Source organism: Carcharodon carcharias, chromosome 39 (assembly GCF_017639515.1).
Source record: "Carcharodon carcharias isolate sCarCar2 chromosome 39, sCarCar2.pri, whole genome shotgun sequence".
NCBI lineage: Eukaryota > Metazoa > Chordata > Chondrichthyes > Lamniformes > Lamnidae > Carcharodon > Carcharodon carcharias.
The window spans coordinates 1,741,831-1,764,854 of NC_054505.1; the positions used below are offsets into that span (position 1 = coordinate 1,741,831).

General features: G+C 46.8%; 1 protein-coding gene across 1 annotated transcript; it reads left to right on the forward strand.

Moving 5' to 3' along the window:
- Positions 1–1,245: 1,245 nt before the first annotated feature.
- LOC121273098 (osteoclast-associated immunoglobulin-like receptor) lies at positions 1,246–11,345 on the forward strand. Its single transcript, XM_041180062.1, has 5 exons — positions 1,246–1,453; positions 1,655–1,840; positions 4,113–4,412; positions 7,105–7,404; positions 11,163–11,345. Exons 1-5 carry the CDS (start codon positions 1,246–1,248, stop codon positions 11,246–11,248), a joined length of 1,080 nt encoding a protein of 359 aa, XP_041035996.1. The 3' UTR covers positions 11,249–11,345.
- Positions 11,346–23,024: the final 11,679 nt, after the last annotated feature.

Here is a 23,024-nt window from a genome sequence, read left to right on the forward strand (position 1 = left end):
CCTACATTGCCCTCTACCTGCCTCTCCTAGCGAGAGCCATCACCTGACCATGGCTGCTAATTCTAACACCTGCTCATTCTCTGTCATTTAGCGTCCGAACAGTCTCTGTTCATCCAAACAGGGAAAGAGACTCCCCCATCATTTACCCCTTAAATCAACACGGGCAACGTCAGTTGCATATTCTGACTTGTCCAAATAGGACTATACCATATTATTAAACCATTGGACAATCTGCTTAACATCATTTAATTATATGTATGAAACTTGCAACCAAATCCAACTTAGAGAGTGTTGTTGTAAGGAAGGTTCATTGGGTTTGCAGGGGTTAATGAATGTTCTTTGTATTGATTCCTGGAATTGGAGGCTGTGCTAGGAGGAGAGATGTAGTAGAATGGACCCACACTTCTTAGAACAAGAAGAACGAGACATGACATGATTGAAATGTAGGCACTGCTGCGAGGGGGGTTTGAGAGAGTTGATTCTGAGAAGTCGTTCTCCACCTCCACAGCAACGGCCTCCACCCCGGCTGTTGAGTCCGGAACGAGTGAGATGGGGGTGCGGGGCCAGAGTCCCATGAGAAGGATTCGGCCATTTCAGGCTCAACTGAGGAAAAATGTATTCACCCTGAGGGTTGTGAGACCTTGGAATCCAGTGTCCCAAAGAGATGTGGATGACACCGTCTCTTGTGCAGTCGAGGGGAGTTGGTGGTGTTGCGCTTTTGTCTCTGGACTGGTATTCCAAGGACCCAGGGTAAGCCACTTGGGAATTGGCTTCGAATCCCATCACGGCAGATGATAATCAGGAATGGCAAGCCTGATGATGACCATAAAACCATTGCTGATTACTGAAAAAGCCTGTTTGGCTCAGTAATGTCCTTCAGGGAAGAGAACCTGTCTTCCTAACCTGCTACATGTGGATCCAGGTTTTGAAATTAAGTGCCCTCTGAACCCGGTCAGTTAGGGATCGCCTAGCTAGAAATGCCCACCCCCATGAACGAATAAAGTTAAGGAAAAAATTCCTGAATACCAGGAGGTAGTGACAAAATAACCCCACAGCCACATTCCCAGTATTTCTACTGGTGCTCTAAACCTGACTCAATGGCCCTCCAAGTGAAGGCTGCAGACTAGGCATATCTGTCTCTGTTTAATTTCAGAGGAACTCCCCAGGGCCACAATTACTGTCGAACCGCCTTCTGGCGTGGTCAGAAGTGGGAGGCCCATTCGACTGACCTGCACAGGCGCCATTATGAACTCCGGTGGCCTATTCAACTTCTATCGCGATGGTGAAACAAGGCGAACAATAAATGTATCCGGCTCTGTGCCGTCGGCCTCCTTCATCGTCAATGACTTGATCAGTGCCGGAAATTGGAGCTTCAACTGTGACTATGCCAGGACAGTAAAGCAGACGAACTATTACTCACCCCGCAGTGAAACAGTGCAGGTCATTGTGACAGGTGAGAGACATTTAATTGCCCTCTGAGTGGCCACTTTTAAGGAGAATGTCAGTTCACGCATCGATGCTGGCAATACCCAGCTCTCTCTCTCTCTCTTGCCAACACGTCTATGGACAATTCCATTATTTCTAAATTCCTGTAGGCCATCCAGTGCCGAATGTGCACGTCCATCCTCTTAATGACTGTTGCATAACTTGAAAGCATTGCCTTCGATCGCCAGCCCGAACTTGAGTCCCAAGACCTTGACTCAGCCCCTCTCCCTTTCAAGCGTTCATAGACCGAAGCAGAATGGTCAAGAACTCAGTGTCATGTTTGACGCAGAGACAAGATTTCGAAAACATTACATTTCATTCATGCCCGTGATCATGGCATCGCTGCCTGGGACAAGCATGTAATGCTCCTCCCTAATTGCCCCTTGAGCAGGTGGTGGAGAGCTCCCTTCTTGAACCGCTACAGTTTCGGTACACCAGGCGTTCGGGATGGAGTTCCAGTGTTTTAACCCTCCTGGACCACCCATTGACCAGAAACGGAACTGGATCAGCCATTGAAATACTGTTGCTGCAAGAGCAGGTCAGAAGCTTGGAATGCTACGACGATTAACTCACCTCCTGTCTCCCCAAATCCTATCCACAATCCAAAGGGCCCAAGTCAGGAGTGGAATGGAATACACTCCACATGCCTGGATGAGTGCTGCTACCACAACACTCAAGAAGCTTGACCGCGTCCAGGATAAAGCAGCCCCGCTTGATTGGCACCCCATCCACAAACATTCAATCCCTCCATCACCACGCACAGTAGCAGCAATGTGTACCATCTACAAGATGGACTGCAGGAATTCAACAAGGCTCCTTAGAAAGCACCTTCTGAACCCTCGACCACTGCCAGCTAGAAGGGCAAGGGCAGCAGATCGATGGGAATACCACCACGTGAAAGTTCCCCTCCAAGTCATTCACCATTCTGACTTGAAAATACATCACTGTCGCTTGTTCAAAATCCAGCAACTCATTCCCTTTGAACATTGTGGGTGCACCTACACCACATGAAATGCAACGGTTCAAGAAGGCGGCCCATCACCACCTACTCAAGGGGCAACTAGGGAGGTGCAATAAATGCTGGCACTGCCAGCAAACACACATCCCATGAATTAATATAAAAAAGAGAAATCCTGCTACAGTGAACGAACGATGATGCAGTAGTACCAAGGCAGCACAGTGTGTGGCTGGAAATGAACTTGCAGATCGTGGTCTTGCAATACGTCTGCTAATCACAAGTCGAGGCATAAAGCCTCTTTTTCACAGCTCGACCCGCCCTGTCTCAGCTCAATTGAAGCTGAAATAGTCATCTGTGCACTGTCATTGTCTCGGGACCTGGAATTTCCAGCACTCTCCTGGTTGGACTCCAATCTTTTACCCCCTGTAGCCCTAAGCTGATCCAATATACCTGGTGCTCCATTCCCTCAGACGCACAGAGTCCAGCTCCTATATTCCCCCTCTGAGCTCGCTGTCCTACATTGCCCTCTACCTGCCTCTCCTAGCGAGAGCCATCACCTGACCATGGCTGTTAATTCTAACACCTGCCAATTCTCTGTCATTTAGCGTCCGAGCAGTCTCTGTTTATCCAAACAGGGAAAGAGACTCCCCCATCATTTACCCCTTAAATCAACACGGGCAACGTCAGTTGCATATTCTGACTTGTCCAAATAGGACTATACCATATTATTAAACCATTGGACAATCCGCTTAACATCATGTAATTATATGTATGAAACTTGCAACCAAATCCAACTTAGAGAGTGTTGTTTTAAGGAAGGTTCATTGGGTTTACAGGGGTTAATGAATGTTCCTTGTATTGATTCCTGGAATTGGGAGGCTGTGCTCGGAGGAGAGATGTAGTAGAATGGACACGCGCTTCTTAGAACAAGAAGAACAAGACATGATGTGATTGAAATGTAGACACTGCTGGGAGGGGGGTTTGAGAGAGTTGATTCTGAGAAGTCGTTCTCCACCTCCACCGCAACGGCCTCCACCCCGGCTGTTGAGTCCGGAATGAGAGGGATGGTTACGTGGGTCATGAGTCCCATGAGAAGGATTCGGCCATTTCAGGCTCACCTGAGGAAAAATGTATTCACCCTGAGGGTTGTGAAACCTTGGAATCCAGTGTCCCAAAGAGATGTGGATGGCACCATCTTTTGTGCAGTCGAGGGGAGTTGGTGGTGTTGCGATTTTGTCCCTGGACTGGTATTCCAAGGACCCAGGGTAAGGCACTTGGGAATTTGCTTCGAATCCCATCATGGCAGATGATAATCAGGAATGGCAAGCCTGATGATGACCATAAAACCATTGCTGATTACTGAAAAAGCCTGTTTGGTTCAGTAATGTCCTTCAGGGAAGAGAACCTGTCTTCCTTACCTGCTACAAATGGATCCAGGTTTTGAAATTAAGTGCCCTCTGAACCCGGTCAGTTAGGGATCGCCTAGCTAGAAATGCCCACACCACATGAATGAATAAAGTTAAGGAAAAAATTCCTGAATACCAGGAGGTAGTGACAAAATAACCCCACAGCCACATTCCCAGTATTTCTACTGGTGCTCTAAACCTGACTCAATGGCCCTCCAAGTGAAGGCTGCAGACTAGGCATATCTGTCTCTGTTTAATTTCAGAGGAACTCCCCAGGGCCACAATTTCTGTCGAACCGCCTTCTGGCGTGGTCAGAAGTGGGAGGCCCATTCGACTGACCTGCACAGGAGCCATTCTGAACTCCGGTGGCCTATTCAACTTCTATCGCGATGGTGAAACAAGGCGAACAATAAATGTATCCGGCTCTGTGCCGTCGGCCTCCTTCATCGTCAATGACTTGATCAGTGCCGGAAATTGGAGCTTCAACTGTGACTATGCCAGGACAGTAAAGCAGACGAACTATTACTCACCCCGCAGTGAAACAGTGCAGGTCATTGTGACAGGTGAGAGACATTTAATAGCCCTCTGAGTGGCCACTTTTAAGGAGAATGTCAGTTCACGCATCGATGCTGGCAATACCCAGCTCTCTCTCTCTCTCTTGCCAACACGTCTATGGACAATTCCATTATTTCTAAATTGTCACAATTTGTGTAGGCCATCCAGTGCCGAATGTGCACGTCCATCCTCTTCATGACTGTTGCATAACTTGAAAGGATTGCCTTCGATCGCCAGCCCAAACTCAAGTCCCAACATCGTGACTCAGCCTCTCTCCCTTTCAAGCGTTCATAGACCGAAGCAGAATGGTCAAGAACTCGGTGTCATGTTTGACGCAGAGACGAGATTTCGAAAACATTTCATTTCATTCGTCCCCGTGATGATGGCATCGCTGCCTGGGACAAGCATATAATGCTCCTCCCTAATTGCCCCTTGAGAATGTGGTGGAGAGCTGCCTTCTTGAACTGCTACAGTTTCGAGACCCCGAGCGTTCGGGATGGATTTCCGGTGTTTTAACCCTGCTGGATCACCCATTGGCCAGAAACGGAACTGGACCAGCCATAGAAATACTGTGGCTACAAGAGCAGGTCAGAGGCTTGGAATCCTGCAACGAAAAACTCACCTTCTGTCTCCCCAAATCCTATCCACAATCTAGAAGGCACAAGTCAGGAGTGGAATGGAATACACTCCACATGCCTGGATGAGTGGTGCTACCACAGCACTCAAGAAGCTCGACCGCGTCCTGGATAAAGCAGCCCCGCTTGATTGGCACCCCATCCACAAACATTTAATCCGTCCACCACAACGCACAGTAGCAGCAACGTGTACCATCTACAAGATGGACTGCAGGAATTCAACAAGGTTCCTTAGAAAGCACCTTCTGAACCCACGACCACTGCCATCTAGAAGGGCAAGGGCAGCAGATCGATGGGAATACCACGACGTGAAAGTTCCCCTCCAAGTCATGCAACATTCTGACTTGAAAATACATCATTCTCGCTTGTTCAAAATCCTTCAACTCATTCCCTTTGAACACTGTGGGTGGACCTCCACCACATGGAATGCAACGGTTCAAGAAGGCGGCCCATCACCAACTCCACAAGGGGCAACCAGGGAGGGGCAATAAATGCTGGCACTGCCAGCAAACCCCACAACCCGTGAATTAATATAAAAAAGAAAAACCCTGCTACAGTGAACGAACGATGATGCAGTGGTACCAAGGCAGCACAGTGTGTGGCTGGAGAGGAACATGCAGATGATGGTCTTGCAATACTTCTGCTAATCACATGTCGAGGCATAAAGCCAGTGCTAATTCAATCCAAATCCACATCGTTTTCACAGCTCGATCTGCCCTGTCTCAACTCACTTGAAGCTGAAAGACTCATCTGTGCACTGTCATTGTCTCGGGACTTGGCAATTCCAGCACTCTCCTGGTTGGACTCCAATCTTCTACACCCTGTAGCCCTAAGCTGATCCAATATACCTGGTGCTCCATTCCCTCAGACGCACAGAGTCCAGCTCCTATATTCCCCCTCTGAGCTCGCTGTCCTACATTGCCCTCTACCTGCCTCTCCTAGCGAGAGCCATCACCTGACCATGGCTGCTAATTCTAACACCTGCTCATTCTCTGTCATTTAGCGTCCGAGCAGTCTCTGTTCATCCAAACAGGGAAAGAGACTCCCCCATCATTTACCCCTTAAATCAACACGGGCAACGTCAGTTGCATATTCTGACTTGTCCAATTAGGACAATGCCATATTATTAAACCATTAGACAATCTGCTTAACATCATGTAATTATATGTATGAAACTTGCAACCAAATCCAACTTAGAGAATGTTGTTGTAAGGAATGTTCATTGGGTTTGCAGGGGTTAATGAATGTTCCTTGTATTGATTCCTGGAATGGGAGCCTGTGCTAGGAGGAGAGATGTATTAGATTGGGCCTATGCTTCTTAGAACAAGAAGAACGAGACATGACATGATTGAAATGTAGGTACTGCTGAGAGGGGGATTTGAGAGAGTTGATTCTGAGATTGTTCTCCACCTTCACCGCAATGGCCTCCAACCTGGCTGTTGAGTCCAGAATGAGAGAGATGGGGGTGCGGGGCCGGAGTCCCAGGAGAATTATTCGGCCATTTCAGGCTCACCTCAGGAAAAATGTATTCACCCTGAGGGTTGTAAAACCTTGGAATCCACTGCCCCAAAGAGATGTGGATGATACATTGTCTTATGCAGTCAAGGAGAGCAGGTGGTGTTGTGCTTTTGTCCCTGGACTGGTATTCCAAGGACCCAGGGTAAGGCACTGGGGCATCGGGTTCGAATCCCATCATGGCAGATGATAATCTGGAATGGCAAGTCTGATGATGTCCATGAAATCATTGCTGATTACTGAAAAAGCCTGTTTGGTTCAGTAACGTCCTTCAGGGAAGAGAACCTGTCATCCTAACCTGCTGCATGTGGATCCAGGTTTTGAAATTTAAGTGCCCTCTGAACACGGTCAGTTAGGGATGGCCTAGCCAGAAAGGCCCACATCCCATGAACGAATAAAGTTAAGGAAACAATTCCTGAATACCAGGAGGTAGTGACAAAATAACGCCACACCCTTACTCCCAGTCTTTCTTCTCGTGCATCAATACCTGACTCAATGGGCTCCAAGTGTGTTCCGTAGACTATTCATATCTGTCTCTGTTTAATTTCAGAGGAACTCCCCAGGGCCGCAATTACTGTCGAACCGCCTTCTGGCGTGGTCAGAAGTGGGAGGCCCATTCGACTGACCTGCACAGGCGCCATTATGAACTCCGGTGGCCTATTCAACTTCTATCGCGATGGTGAAACAAGGCGAACAATAAATGTATCCGGCTCTGTGCCGTCGGCCTCCTTCATCGTCAATGACTTGATCAGTGCCGGAAATTGGAGCTTCAACTGTGACTATGCCAGGACAGTAAAGCAGACGAACTATTACTCACCCCGCAGTGAAACAGTGCAGGTCATTGTGACAGGTGAGAGACATTTAATAGCCCTCTGAGTGGCCACTTTTAAGGAGAATGTCAGTTCACGCATCGATGCTGGCAATACCCAGCTCTCTCTCTCTCTCTTGCCAACACGTCTATGGACAATTCCATTATTTCTAAATTCCTGTAGGCCATCCAGTGCCGAATGTGTACAGGCCTCCTCTTAATGACTATTGCATAACTTGAAAGGATTGCCTTCGATCGCCATCCCAAACTCAAGTCCCAAGAGCGTGACTCAGCCCCTCTCCCTTTCTAGTGTTCAGAGACCGGAGCAGAATGGTCAAGAACTCGGTGTCATGTTTGACCCAGAGACGAGATTTCGAACACATTTCATTTCATTCGTCCCCGTGATGGTGGCATCGCTGCCTGAGCCCAGCATTTAATGCTCCTCCCTAATTGCCCCTTGAGAAGGTGGGGGAGAGCTGCCTTCTTGAACCGCTGCAGTTTTCGGGACCCCGGGCATTGGGGATGGAGTTCCGATGTTTTAACCCTCCTGGATCACCCATTGGCCAGAAATGGAACTGGACCAGCCATAGAAATACTGTGACTACAAGAGCAGGTCAGAGGCTGGGAATCCTGCGACAACTAACTCACCTCCTGACTCCCCAAATCCTATCCACAACCTACAAGGCCCAAGTCAGGAGTGGAATGGAATACACTCCACATGCCTGGATGAGTGCTGCTACCACAACACTCAAGAAGCTCGACAGCGTCCAGGATAAAGCAGCCCCGCTTGATTGGCACCCCATCCACAAACATTCAATCCCTCCACCACGACGCACAGTAGCAGCAATGTGTACCATCTACAAGATGGACTGCAGGAACTCAACAGTGCTCCTTAGAAAGCACCTTACGAACTCACGACCACTGCCATCTAGAAGGGCAAGGGCAGCAGATCGATGGGAATACCACCATGTGAAAGTTCCACTCCAAGTCATTCACCATTCTGACTTGAAAATACATCACTGTCGTGGTTCAAAATCCTGCAACTCCTTCCCTAAGAACATTGTGGGTGCACCTACACCACATGGAATGCAACGGTTCAAGAAGGCGGCCCATCAGCACCTCCACAAGGGGCAACTAGGGAGGGGCAAAAAATGCTGGCACTGCCAGCAAACCCCACATCCCATGAATTAATATAAAAAAATAAAAACCCTGCTACAGTGAACAAACGATGAAGCAGTAGTACTAAGGCAGCACAGTGTGTGGCGGGAGAGGAACTTGAAGATCGTGGTGTCGCAATACATCTGCTAATCACATATCGAGGCATAAAGCCAGTTCTAATGCAGCCCAAATCCACCTCGTTTTCACAGCTCGACCCGCCCTGTCTCAGCTCATCTGAAGCTGAAACACTCATCTGTGCACTGTAGTTGCCTCTGGACTTGCCAATTCCAGCACTCCCCTCGTTGAACTCCAATCTTCTACCCCCTGTAGCCCTGACCTGATCCAGTATCCCTGGTGCCCCATTACCTCAGGCACTCAGAGTCCCACTCCTATATTCCCCCTCTGAGCTTGCTGTCCTACATTGCCACCCTCTCCAGCAACGCCACAATCTGAAGATGGTAATATTTGTTTCAAATGCCACAGTCTGGCCTTGAACCTACAATTCGGACTCCACTGTACACGTCTCTATAAGGGATCTCGACTCATCATTGTTTCCCAGTGTTCACTTTTCAACTCTGATCTTCCCTTTCAATTCAATGCATGGCACCTCGGCCCATCCCTGTTTCCAATACCCCTCCACCATCACTGCAATCCTTCAATGTGCAGTGTGCAGTTTTGGACTCCTTACTTAATGAAGGATGTAAATGCGTTGGATGCAGCTCAGACGAGTTTCACTAGATTTCCTGCTGGAACGAGAGTGTTGTCTTATGAGGAATGATTAGACCGGCTTTGCTTGTTTCCATTGGAGTTTAGAAGAGCAAGAGATGCTTTGATTGAAGGGAACAAGATCCTGAAAGGCCTGGACAATTTAGACGTGGAAAGGATGTTTCCTCTGGTGGGTGGGTCCAGAAATAAGGGGCACTGTTTAAAAATTAGGGGTCACCCGTTTAGGATGGAGATGAGGAGATTTTTTTTCTTTGAGAGGGTTGTGCGACATTGGGACTCTCTGCCTCAGAAGGCGGTGGAGGTGGGGTCATTGAATAGTTTTAAGACAGAGGTCGATAGATTCTTGTCAGGCAAGGGAATCAGAGATTATCGGGGGTCGGTGGGAATGTGGAGCTAGAAACACAAGAAGATCAGCCATGATCCTATGGAATGGCAGAGCAGGCTCGAGGGGACGAATGGTACACTCCTGTTCCTATTTTCTATGTTCAGCTGTTCAATCCCGGCCTCTTGAAAATCCCCAGAGTACCTTCTTTGCAGCATTGGTGGCCGTGCCATAGGCCTGGGGACCCTACGCTCTGGAATTCACTCTCTAAACCTCACTGCCTCTATCCACTACCCCAATACAGGACCCACCCCGCGAGCACCCCCTCGCGTGACCTCCCTACACCAAACAATGTCTCCCCTCCTTTAAGTTTCTCAACTAAAACCATATCATTGACCAAAGCCAACCGGCTTGGAACAAGTTTAATGAGAGAGAGAGAGTGAGGAGGCGAGGCATTTGGCAGGGATTATACAGGAGGACCAGAGTTGTTTTTGGAGGAGTTTGAACAGGTTTAGAGAAGGAGAGGGCCCATTGAGAGACTTCAACACAATGATGAGAATTGTAGGGGCTGGGGGAAGTTTACAGAGATAGGGAGGGAGTCCGTGAGGGAGGGATTTGAACAGGAGGATGAGAATTGTAGGGGCTGGATGAGGTTACAGAGATAGGGAGGGAGGGGTTGAGGGAGGGAGTTGAATAGGATGAGAATTGTGGGGGCTGGAGGAGGTTACAGATATAGTGAGGGAGGGGCTAAGGGAGGGATTTGAACAGGAGGATGGGAATTGTAGAGGCTGCAGGAGGTTACAGAGATAGGGAGGGAGGGGTTGAGGGAGGGATTTAAACAGGCGGATGTGAATTGTAGGAGCTGGAGGAGTTTACTGAGATTGGGATGGGGACAAGCGGCCATCGAGGAATTAGGATGGGGGGATGAGAATTTTTGCAGCCGGAGGATTTTACAAACATAGTGAGAGTGTGTGATGGCGATGGAGGTACTTGAGCAGGTGGTTGAGATTTGGAGGGTTTGACGGGGTTGCAGAGATAGGCAGGGAAGGGGCGGGGTGCGGTGATGGGAGTTGAACATGAGGATGAGAACTACAGCTGATTGAGGAGGTTAGAGAGGCAGGGAGGGAGAGAGCAAAAGCCATAGAAGGATTTGAACAGTAAGATGACAATTGTGGGTGCTGGATGAGGTTACAGAGTTAGGGAGGGAGTCGACAAAAGTGGGAATTTAACATGAGGATGAGAATTGTAGGGGCTTGAGGAGGTGAATTGATAGAGGCGGAGGAGGTGAGGGAGGGATTTGAACAAGGGGATGAGAACTTTAGCGGCTGGGGAAGTTAACAGAGATGGGAGGGAGGGGTTGAGGGAGAATGGAGGGATTTGGACAGGAGGATGAGAATTTTAGGCGCTGGTGAAAGTTACAGAGATTGGGAGCAGGGATTGGTGATGGGTCATTGAGAGAATTGGAGTGGAGTGTAATTGTATTGTGTGGTGCAATTTGCAAATATATGCTGAGGACAATGGTGTCAAGGGGCTGATACTCATCTTTGCAAAGCTGCAAAAGAATTATCGATTCATATTCTACCTTTTCTTTTAGATTTTAATGGAACATCCAATTCATTCCAAAATCGTTTGGGTCTTGTCACTTTTGTCCTGCTGGGATTGTGTCTGTCCTGGGAGTAGAGTGAAATCCAATCAAGGGAAAGAAATGTTGCAACTGTGTGACTCAAAGTTTATCACTCCAACGTTTCACATTGAAATAAAATCAATTATGAATCTATCTCACTGTCTACATCATGATATCAAGGTGTACTAATTTTCCATTAGCAAATATTAACAGTGGCTGAAGGTTCCCCATTGCTAAACACCAATTGCAGCGTTTTACTTCACTTTCAGACATAAAGGATGCAACATGCACCCAATTTCCTCACTCATTGTCAGAGAAGTCGTGATAAAGACACTAAAGAATATTCAGTTGGGGAGGAGCTGGTGTCAGAGTGTTAATGCCACTGAAGCATTTCATGTCCAAATGCAACAAAACCTAGACAATATCCAAGCTTGGGCTTACAAGTGGCAAGTAACATTCATGCTGCACAAGTGTCAGGAAATGACCATCTCCGGCAAGGGATAATCCAGCCATTGAACGTTGTCATTCAATGGCATTACCATCACTGAATCCCCCACTGTAACATCCTGGGGGTTAACATTGACCAGAAACTGAACTGGACCATTTAAATAATGTGGCTACAAGAGCACGTCAGAGTCTGGGAATCTTGTGACGAATAACTCACCTCCTGACTCCCCAAAGCCTGTCTACCATCGAAAAGGTACAAGTCAGGAGTGTGATGGAATACTCCCACCTTGCCTGGATGAGTGCAGCTCCCACAACACTCAAGAGGCTCGACGCCATCTAGGGCAAAGCAACCCCGCTTGATTGACACCCCGTTAGCTCCCTCCACCAGCGATGCACTGTCGTAGCAGTGTCTGCCATTGACAAGATGCATTGCAGGGATTCAACAAGGCTCCTGAGAGTGCACCTTCCAAACCCATGACCAATGGCCATTTTGATGAACAAGGGCAGCAGATACATGGGAACACCACCACCTGGAAGTTCGCCTTCAAGCCACTCACCTTCCTGACTTGGAAATATGTCGCTGTTCCTTCACTTTCGCTGGGTCAAAATCCTGTATTTCCCTCCTTAACAGTGCCGTGGGTGTGCCTATACCATGTGGACTGCAGTGGATCAAGAACGCAGCTCATCACAACCTTCTCAAGTGGAACTAGGGATGGACAATCAATGCTGGCTCAGCCAGCGAAGCCCACGTCCCATGAATGAATAATGAAAAAAAGAATAGGATTCCCGAGTCCCTGGGCAATGGGGAATGGCACTCTGGGGAATGGTTGCAAATCCCACCATTATGGAGGATGGAATTTAACTTCAAATAATAAGTCTGGAATTTGAAGCATAACTGTCCCATCGATTGCCATTAAATGCCCACCTGCTTCACTGATGTCCTTAAGATAGGGAAATCTGCCTCAAAGACCCATAGATGTTTACAACACTGAAGGAGGCCATTCTTCCCATTGTGTCCACACTGGACAACAAACATCAGACCACAGTAATCCTATTTTCCAGCGTTTGGCCCATAGCCCGGAGGACATGGCAACTCAAGTGGGTATCTAAATACATCTTAAATGGTGCGAGGGTTTCTGAATCAACCACCTTTTTAGGCAGAGAGTTCCAAACTCCCACCACCCATCCGTGCCTGGCCCGCCTACATGCGACTCCAGACATCCAGAAATGTACCTGACTCTTAACCCCTCTCCATCACGGCCTAAAATACCAATCAGTTCAGGGCCATTCATTTTTGGGCAGCGAACGTTGGCATTGCCAGTGACGCCCACATCCCACGAAAAAAGAAGTAGAATGAAGGTGATGACGAGAGAAAAACAGTCAAATTTGATCCCTTTAAATCCGCTTGTCCAACATGCGGCCCCTGGGCCCGCTGCAACCCCACAAAGACCCTCTATGTCGCCCCTGGAGGCACTTTTCAAATTCAGAACAGCAGGTGATTTGAAATGGAAGATGATGCATGGAGCTGTTCCTCTAATCAGAGACGGCTTCTCTCCCACGTTGGAGGCACCTTTGTGTGTGTGTGTGTGTGTGTGTGTGTGTGTGTGTCTCGGTGGGTGGGGTGGGGGGAGGAGGGGGATGGAGGGGAGCAGTGCGAGAGACCAAAGGTGTGGGCAACTGAGAGTGCCTGAGTGTTTGAGGAGGGGAGAGCGAGGGATTGAGTATGTGTGGGAGGGAATGCGAGGGACTGAGTATATTTGGTGCTGTTGTGCGAAGGACTGAGTTTGTGTGGGGTGTGTGTGAGGAAATGAGTTTGTGTGGGACGGGGGGTTAGAGAGTCTGAGTCTGTGAGGGAGGAGTGTGTGAGGGGAGTGTGAGAGGCTGAGGGTGTGCGGGTAAAGTGCAAGGGACTGATGGGGTGTGGGAGGAGTGTGAGGGACTGAGGGTGTGTGTGTGTGGGGGGGTGGATGCGAGAGACATTATGTGTGTGGCAGTGCAAGGGACTGACAATGTGTGGGGGGTGGGTTGGCGAGGGACTGAATATCTTTCGTGTTGAGTGACAGGGACTGTGTTTGTGTGGGATGAATGCGAGGGACTGAGCATGTTTGGGAGGAGTACGAGGGATTGAGTGTGACTGGGGGGTGAGTGCGAGGGCTGGGTGTGTATGGGTGGGAGTGCGAGGGACTGAGTGTGACTTGGGGGGCATTGCGAGGGGCTGAGTGTGTGTGGGTGGGAGCGTGAAGGACTGAGTGTGACTGGGGGGGGCGAGCACGAGGGGCTGAGTGTGTGTGGGTGGGGGTACGAGGGACGGCGTGTGACTGGGGGGCGAGTGCGAGGGACTGAGTGTGACTGGGGGGGTGAGTGCGAGGGACTGAGTGTGACTAGGGGGTGAGTGCGAGGGGCTGAGTGTGACTGGGGGGGTGAGTGCGAGGGACTGAGTGTGACTGGGGGGCGAGTGCTAGGGACTGAGTGTGACTGGGGGGCGAGTGCGAGGGACTGAGTGTGACTGGGGGGCGAGTGCGAGGGACTGAGTGTGACTTGGGGGGCAAGTGCGAGGGACTGAGTGTGTGTGGGTGGGAGTGCTAGGGGGTGAATATGTGTAGGGGTAAGTATGAGGAACTGAGTATGTATGGGGGGAGTGCGAGGAAATGAGTGTGTGTGAGGGAGAATGCGAGGGACTGAGTGTGTTTGTGTGTGTGTGTGTGTGTGAGAGAGAGAGAGAGAGAGAGGGAGAGAGAGATAGAGTGTTTGAGAGTGTTTGTGCAGTCGGGTGGAGTACGAGAAGATGACTGATTGTTTGGCGTTGGGGAAGGAGTGTAACTGTGCCTTGCGCCAAGTCTGAGGCTTCTCACTCACTCTCAGCATCACACTCTCACACACACACACACACTCACACATACACGCACATACATATATCCCTCCATGGCCCTCCCTCCGTAGCTTTGTAAACTCCTCCATTCCCTACAATACACACCCTGCTGATCAAAGCCGTCCTTGACTCCTCGATCCCTCCTTCCCTTTCTCTACAAACTCCTCCAGCACCTACGTTTGCCAACCTCCTCATGAAATACGTCTCCAGCTTTCAGCACTCATCTCTGTAACCTCGCTTCTTTACGCCCATTTTACACTCCTTTTATCTTTCCTGTGCCCTTTCTCTGAATGTGGCCTCTCACCAGTTTGTCGCTTGACTTTCCCAAAACCCCACTGAAAGTGAAATGCTTATCCGCTTTCCCTTTTCAAACACGTGTTACTTATACTTGCAACTTATACTTCTGATAGGACATTGAATATACAAATAAATATCTGATTATCAAAAATAAAATCCTAAAAAAAATCCTTGATCATTGACTTAAATTGTTACTCCGTAATTGGCAATGTGAGGGGCCAGAACAACCGCCAGGCTGCGGATAATAAACCACGCTGCCCTTTGCTATGTTGAAATTCCGATGTTGCAATTTTTCTGCAGCTGGTTGGTTGTAATCAGTAGCTGTCGTCGTTTTCATCATCCACATGAGAATTAAAGAGATAGCGACAGGAGGAGCCATTCAGCAAGGACATGGTTGATCAGCCTGCAGCCTCCAGTCCAGAATCCTGTCTATACCTCATGGCCCCTTGTAGATCAATAATCTTTCCAAGTGACCCTTGAGTAAATTCAATGGCCCTGCCTCACCTATCTTTGTTGAAGAGAATTCCAAATATTAACAACCCTCCATAGAGTCATAGTCATAGCGTGACGCAGCAGAGGAAAAGATCCTTCCTGACTGTTATTAATTTAAAGTTAATAGCGCGATGTGAACAATATTGTATTATTCCTTTTGGAACCTATTCTGAAATGAAATAGTTCTTGCAGCTGTCAATTTATCAAACCTACCTTTGCAACCGTTCATTCTGATCTGGCTGCCCTCTATTCCCAGGATAATCACCATCCCAAACACTATCAAAACGGCGAGACCAAAATGAATTGAGAGCCAATTGTCAGTTAAGAGAGAAGCTATGCGATTAGAGAAATTGGAGAAGGTTTCAGCTTCATTCCCCTTTCCTTACCAGTGGCTAGAGAGCGCAGAGGCAGGCTACAATCCTTTTTCAATCCCTCCCTCTGACCCTGGGGGAGACTGTGATATTGTCATAGCGCATCAACTCTCAGGGAGAGACTCGGCTGGTGCTGACCGCATTCTCTCTCTGTTTCTCTGTGTTCCCCTCCCTTTACAAAGTGAAGACATATACAGGGGCGTAAACACGCAGCTGTCAATTCCAAAATAAAAACGCACCGGAGTACATGAGCATTTTCACTTCAATCAAGATTAAAACAAATAAAACGTTTTTTGTATCAATGATGATGACCGTATTACCCTCAAAATCCATCTGGTTCACTTATGGGCTGTGGGTACTCGAAGCTGCCGTTCCCACCTCTTCAGGCCTACTTGTGATTTGAGAACCACAGCAGTGTGATGGCCCTTAACTCCCATTTGTGAATGGCCGAGCAGAACCAGGGGTAGGCAACAAGATGCTGGCCTAGCCAGAGGCGCTGGCATCGCATGAAAGAATTAAAAATAATAATAATAATAATAATAATAATAATAAAAATAACAAAGTAACATGTGGTGAACTGCGAATTGTTGGGGGCTGAAGTTGAAACTCTGGCTCCATTAAGTAAGTTCGGCTGGAGACAATGACTGCGAATCTCACTCACCTCTCACCGTTATATGGACAGGACCACCCAGAGCCGAAGGAAGCGTCCGTACTTCCAGATCCGCTTCATACTGGCAGGAATAATTCCCAGTCTCCGAGTCATCTATATCCGTGATGGTGAAGGACACCGAATGGATCCCTGCAGCATCAGACTGGACATGGGAGTGAGTGACCGCTCCTTGTCTGTATCAGTAAAAGTTGATGCTCGGATTTCCCCGGGGGCTTGTACAATAAAAGGTGACATCTCCACCCTTTTCAGCCACGCCAGAATCCACTGATATATCTGGTTTGGGCAGAGCTGTAATTGGAAAGGAAGAAGTATTAACGGTCGATTCAGAATCCAATACTGACCTGTGTGTGAACAATAAGATCAAAACCCGCACCTGGAGAAAAGGGGACACTTAAAACAGTAAGTGAAGGGAGAAAGGGATTTAACATTTGGAATCTGCCTGATTCTTCTCGGTTTCTGATTTAGTCAGTGGTCGGGGCAGGCGGGGCTTGAGGCATGCGAGGGGATCCACAGGGCAGCAGTGCAGGGGTGTGAACCTGTGCAATTGTCCAATCGGCTTGAGGCTCTGTTTGGATGAGAGCAGGGACCTGGCGGGTGGATGAGCAGACTGGCCATTGCACAGTGATACAAGAAGCCATTCAAATGGGGCCAGCTACAGAAATGTGGTGGTAGTTGGGGACGGTATAGGGAGGCGGATTGACACTGTTCTCTGCAGCAAAGAGCGAGAGACCAGGAGGCTGTGTTTCCTGCCCGGTGCCTGGGTTCCGGATAACTGCCAGTTGTAAACCTCACCCAAAGTCTCTAACAGAATTGTCAGCGAGATTCTCCCTTTCAAATACTGGCGTCGACTCTGGTAAAACAGGTGAATCTTCCCCACCGCACAATAAACACGCAGAGTCTCAATGATGCCTCCATTATCTTTGGAACTGTTAAAGCCCCAAATGTAACCTCCAAACATCCACCATCCCCTCCCAATAAAAGTTGTATTAAAGCCCCACATATAATTTCCACACATTCGCCCACCCACTTTGAATGTTGTATTAAAGCCGCAAATGTAATCCCCACATTAAATGTCCACCCGTAAATGCTATATTAAAATCCGAACACAATCTCCACCCATTCACGGCTAACCACCCACCCCCACCCCCAGAAAATGATAATGGGGGCGATATCAGTCTCGACATGTTGGAGAGTCTCGCCTGAAATGAAAGTGATCCAATGCTACCATCTGCTGGCAGCATACGGCGACTGCAGGCGCTTGCTCTTTGCCAGTCGGTATGAGAAATGGAGAAAATTATTCTGGGAACGAATTAATTTGAAGCCTTTAGCAAAATGCAGTGTGTGTGTGTGTGTTGGTGGATGGTGCGGGGTGGGTGTTAAACATTGACAATGTCTTGCAGAGGGTTTACAGAGCACAGCAAAGTGACCCTGACACTGGGAGCAGTGTCTGAAATCTGTATCAAACGTCCACATTGCAGCCTGGAATAATCCCCCGAACACCATCTCCAGACAATATCTCCAACGGGGAAAGAGGAACAGAGCTCTTGGGCAGTGTCCACTGCTAAAGGGGCGAATGCACAAGCTGAGCATCCGCTGCAAATTTGAATCCGCTTTGAAGCGTTCACACCCCATCAGCCTGTGCCCGGACCCACCCACCTGGTGACTGAACCTCTCTGAGATTGACAAAGAGTAGCGCCTGCAGTGGCCATGCCTGGCCAACGGATGGTGGCATTGGACCACTTTCATCTCAGTTAAGGTTATCCAACTGGCGGAGAGTAAAATTTCATTTTCCATCTCCCCCATTAACAATTTATTAATTTACTGAGGGAGGGTGAATGTGTGGAGTTTATATAGGTTTCGACTCTGTTGAAACAGGTGAATTCTCTCCACTGCTCAATAAACACACAGAGTCTCAAAGATGACTCCATTATATTTGGAGCAGTTAAAGCCCCAAATATAAACTCCACACATTCACCATGCCCCCCAATAAATGTGGTATTAAAGTCCCATTTATAATTTCCACACGTTCGCGCCCCCATTTAATGTTGCATTAAAATCCCAAATATAATCTCCGCCCATTGATCCGCAAACACCCACACCCACCTTCAGAAAATTATAATGAGGGAGAAATAGTTCTCGAGATGTTGGAGAGTCTCGCCTGAGATGAACGTGATCCAATGCTGCCATCTGCTGGCAGTACACGGCACCAAATATAATCTCCACACATTCACCATCCCCCCAATAAATGTTGTATTAAAGCCCAACATATAATTTCCACACATTCGCGCACCCCAGTGGATGTTGTATTAAAGTCGCAAATGTAATCCCCACATTCACTGCCCCCAGTAAATGTTATATTAAAATCCCAAATATAATCTCCACCCATTCACAGCCAACCACCCACCCCCACCCCTAGAAAATGATAAAGGGGGCAATATAAGTCTCAGCATGATGGAGAGTCTCACCTGAGATGAAAGTGATCCAATGCTACCATCTGCTGGCAGCACAGGGCGACTGCAGGCGCTGCTCTTTACCAGTCAGTATTTGAAATGGAGAAAATTATCCTGGGAACGAATTCATTTGAAGCCTTTAGCAAAATGCAGTGTGTGTGTTATTTGGGTGGTGCGGGGTGGGGGTTAAACATTGACAATGTCTTGCAGAGGGTTTACAGAGCACATCAAAGTTATCCTGACACTGGGAGCAGTGTCTGAAATCTGTACCAAACGTCCACATTGCAACCTGGTATAAAACCCCCCAAAAATCTCCAGACAATATATACAACGGGAAAGAGGACCAGAGCTCTTGGGCAGTTTTCGCTGCTAAAGGGGCGAATACATGAGCCGAACGGCCGCTGCAAATCTGACTCTCCTTTGAAGCGTTCACACCCCATCAGCCTGTGCCCGGACCCAGCCACCTAGTGACTGATCCTCTCTGAGACTGGCGAAGAGCAGCGCCTGCAGTAGCTGTGATCCGCCAGGAGATGGCGGCATTGGATCACTTTAATCTCAGGAAACGTTCTCCAACCTGTAGAGAGTTAAACTTTCATTTTCCATCTCCCCCATTATCAATTTATTGATTTACTGACCGATGGTGAATTTGTGGAGTTTATACAGATGTCGACTCTGGTGAAACAGGTGAATTCTCCCCACCGATCAATACACACACAAAGTCTCAATGAAACCCCCATTATCTTTGGAGCCGGTAAAGTGGGGAGTTAATGGTAGATAATACGGAAATGGCAGATTAAGTGAACAAATATTTCGCTTCTGCCTTCACAATAGAGGATAAAAAAAGTCATTCTAGTGACAACGCAAATCAGGAGCTAGAAGGGAGAAGGGAAATCGGTGAAATTACAATCACTAGGGAAAAGGTGCTGAGCAAACTGATGGAGCTGTGGGCTGACAAGTCTCCGGGTCCTGATGGATTTCATCCTAGGGTCTTAAAAGGTAGCTATTGAGGGAGCCGACATGCTGACGTTAATTTTCCAAACTTTGCTAGATTCTGGAAAGGTCTCATCAGGACCATTCATGCAAACCTCTACTGCACTCTACCCAACATGTTCACATCCTTCCTATAGTTGGCGCCCAGAACTGCGCGCAATATTCCAGCTGAGGCCTAACCAGTTTATTATATAAATTCAGCATAACCTCCTTGCTCTTGTTCCTCCAGTCTGGAACCTGTTGTCAAAATTCCAGCTCACTGGGTGTGATGTCCCTCCTCTCACTATAGCCTGAAACAGGAGACACCTGATGGGGAGGATGTTGAAAAAATTGCCGGGTTCATATTTCCTTCAACACGATCAAAAAAGCGGGCAGCATGTGGCAGATTTGCCCTTGCCCATTCTTCACCCGAGACCAATTTTGCCCCATTTGCCAATACCCAGGGCATTCGAGTGACACGTTATGTTTCACAACACGCACCTGTTATAATGACAGAGACAGTTTTGCTGAGCTGGGACCAAAACTGCCTGATACTGACGGAAGTTTTTTTATCTACATTGGTAGTGTTCATCTTGGTCTCTGCTGTCAACCCTGATTATTCCAACCTCTCACCTTGTGACAACCTGGGGATGGAGGAATTTTCTTCCCTCTCTATGAAAGTAGAAGGTTTTCCAGTGGTAATCTGTAACGGTGGTGCAGGAAATGGTGACAGTCTCTCCCAGGCATACACCCAGGTTGGTTGATGAAGAGATGTGACTGGTCGTGTTAACGGACCTACGGTGAAATGGAAATAAGGGAACTTGGAAATGGACCGGTGGATATTCATGTAGAGTGAAAAGCACTGAATGATTATCGATTGCACTGTGTTGATGGGTAATCCTGAACATTGTGAGCGTACATTCTGCAGTAGAGGAACTCGTCCCTTATTTGATTAAAAAGCCGTAAACACAAAGTTGGGATTATGTACTGTCCCCCACAACAGCACGGTGCACCAAAACTCTTGATAGCAAATTAAATGCTTCAGAATTTCACCCAGTCTTGCAATATTCTCAGTTCTGCGGATTTCCTCCACCCCACGGTCACTCCCCCACCCCAATGGGATGGGAGTTATAGGAAGAAAGCATGGGGAAAAACGGGATGGATGTGATATGGGAGGGCTGGATTTAATTTGTGGAATTCCTTCAGTGTTAGAAAATGGCTGGGATTATTCATATATATAATATATATGAAATGAAAGGAATTTTTATATATACACATAAACATAGATAGATAGATAAATAGATAGATAGGTAATATATGAATATTATACTTATAATTAAATCAGTATATGTATAGAGATAGATAGATATGTTAGATATATATATAAATATGTAAATGAATAGATGGATACCTTATATATAATATACATATAAAAAATATATAAATATCTGTATGTGCATGTGTGTATATATATATATATAAATTAATTTATTAAGATGTATATTATACATAATCTATCTATCTGTGCATTATATATATATATATATATATATACACATGCACGGTAAAGGTGGGACCTACACAGCTACCGGTGCAAACTTTGGAGGGCAGTATACATGCACATATGCAGCCTCCGTCGAAGGGAGGTGGTTAATATCACAATTTAGCAATGTCGTAACGGTCACAATCGCAGGTAAGTGAGGAGGAACAAAGGTTGGTAGAAAGATTTATTTTCTATTATTCTATTATATATATTTTTATTTCCCTCCAAATGCAGACTTTCATCAATGTCAAGGAATCATGTATCCTTTAACATCAATGGCCGTGTGTCTGTGCAGAACCGGATTGGTGCTGAAAGAAAGGACATTGTGTCAAGGTTTTTCATCTTGAACTCATCAGGACAGTCGTAAGAATACCGATGTGAGAGGGAGCGGCCTTAAAAGTGTTCAATACTGGACCTGAAAAATCTTACCGAATCGATCTTCATCTCAACACCTGACCGGAACATCTCGAGCACTGGACTCTGAATTCACACTCTGTGAATCATGCTTATTGGCAATGGGCGAAAACATATCTGGACAAACAATTGTAAATTGTATCAACGTTGCATATCTGGCATTTATTTATGGAATTTAATTGTTGGAAAATAGCTGGGATCCTTTATATATATATATATAATCTCTCATATTAATTAATTAATTATATACATATATAATTATATATATAAATTTATTGTGCATATATATATAAATAAATGAATATATATATATTATATTCTATCTACATATATACGTTTATATGTACATTATATACATTGTCTTCCTGCATAAATATATATATGCAGACAGATAATGTATATAATGTACACATAGACATATATATATATAGATAGAATATATATATAATCTATCATTATATTAACTTATTAATTTATTCAAATATATATAAATATATCGTATATATGTATATATATAAATAAATGAATATATATATTCTATATAAGTATATATGATTATATGTACATTATATACATAACCTACCTGCATATATGATCTGGACAGTCTGCAAGGATTAGAGAGACAGCTTTGGGGCAGGGGTAGAGGAGACTGGGGTGGGGGACTTCATTCACGGCACCATCCACCTTTATCCAGGTTTCCATTTAAGCCATGGTGTGCATGTCATCATTCACAATAACCTCAATGCTCCCAAGGGCCTCTCAGTTGTTCAGTCGCTGGAACAGTGGTGAATATATTATTCACTCTATCAACTCGGTCTAGACACCCCCAAGATTTTAGACGGCTCTCCGGACCGTTCTGTCAACCTTTTCTCCTGCACGGAGAACAATCCTATCTTCTGCAATCTAAAGACATGACTGAACTCCCTCACCCCGGTCAGCTTTCCCGTAAATAGCATCTGCCGCCAATCTCAATCTAGAATTTGATTGACTGTTCCAGTTGATGTGCTGACCTCTCTGGAGCAACCTGCAAATTTCCTTTGTTTTTCCAGCTTTGATCGGAAATAATATGTCGAGGCCTGGAATATCGAATGGAATACTATCGCGACACCCTGAGAGCTTTGTGTCCCATTTCACTGCAGACAGACGCAGGTGGGTGCACACTGTCTGGGTGCAAGCCTCAATTAAACAATAGCAGCATGGGCTCTGGAAAAGTGAATTGTTGTGGTTGGAATCTAATGCATTTTTGAGATATTCCAATTGCTTTTCTTCCCTGCTACGAATTTTGATTTATCCACCCATGAAGTGAGGCG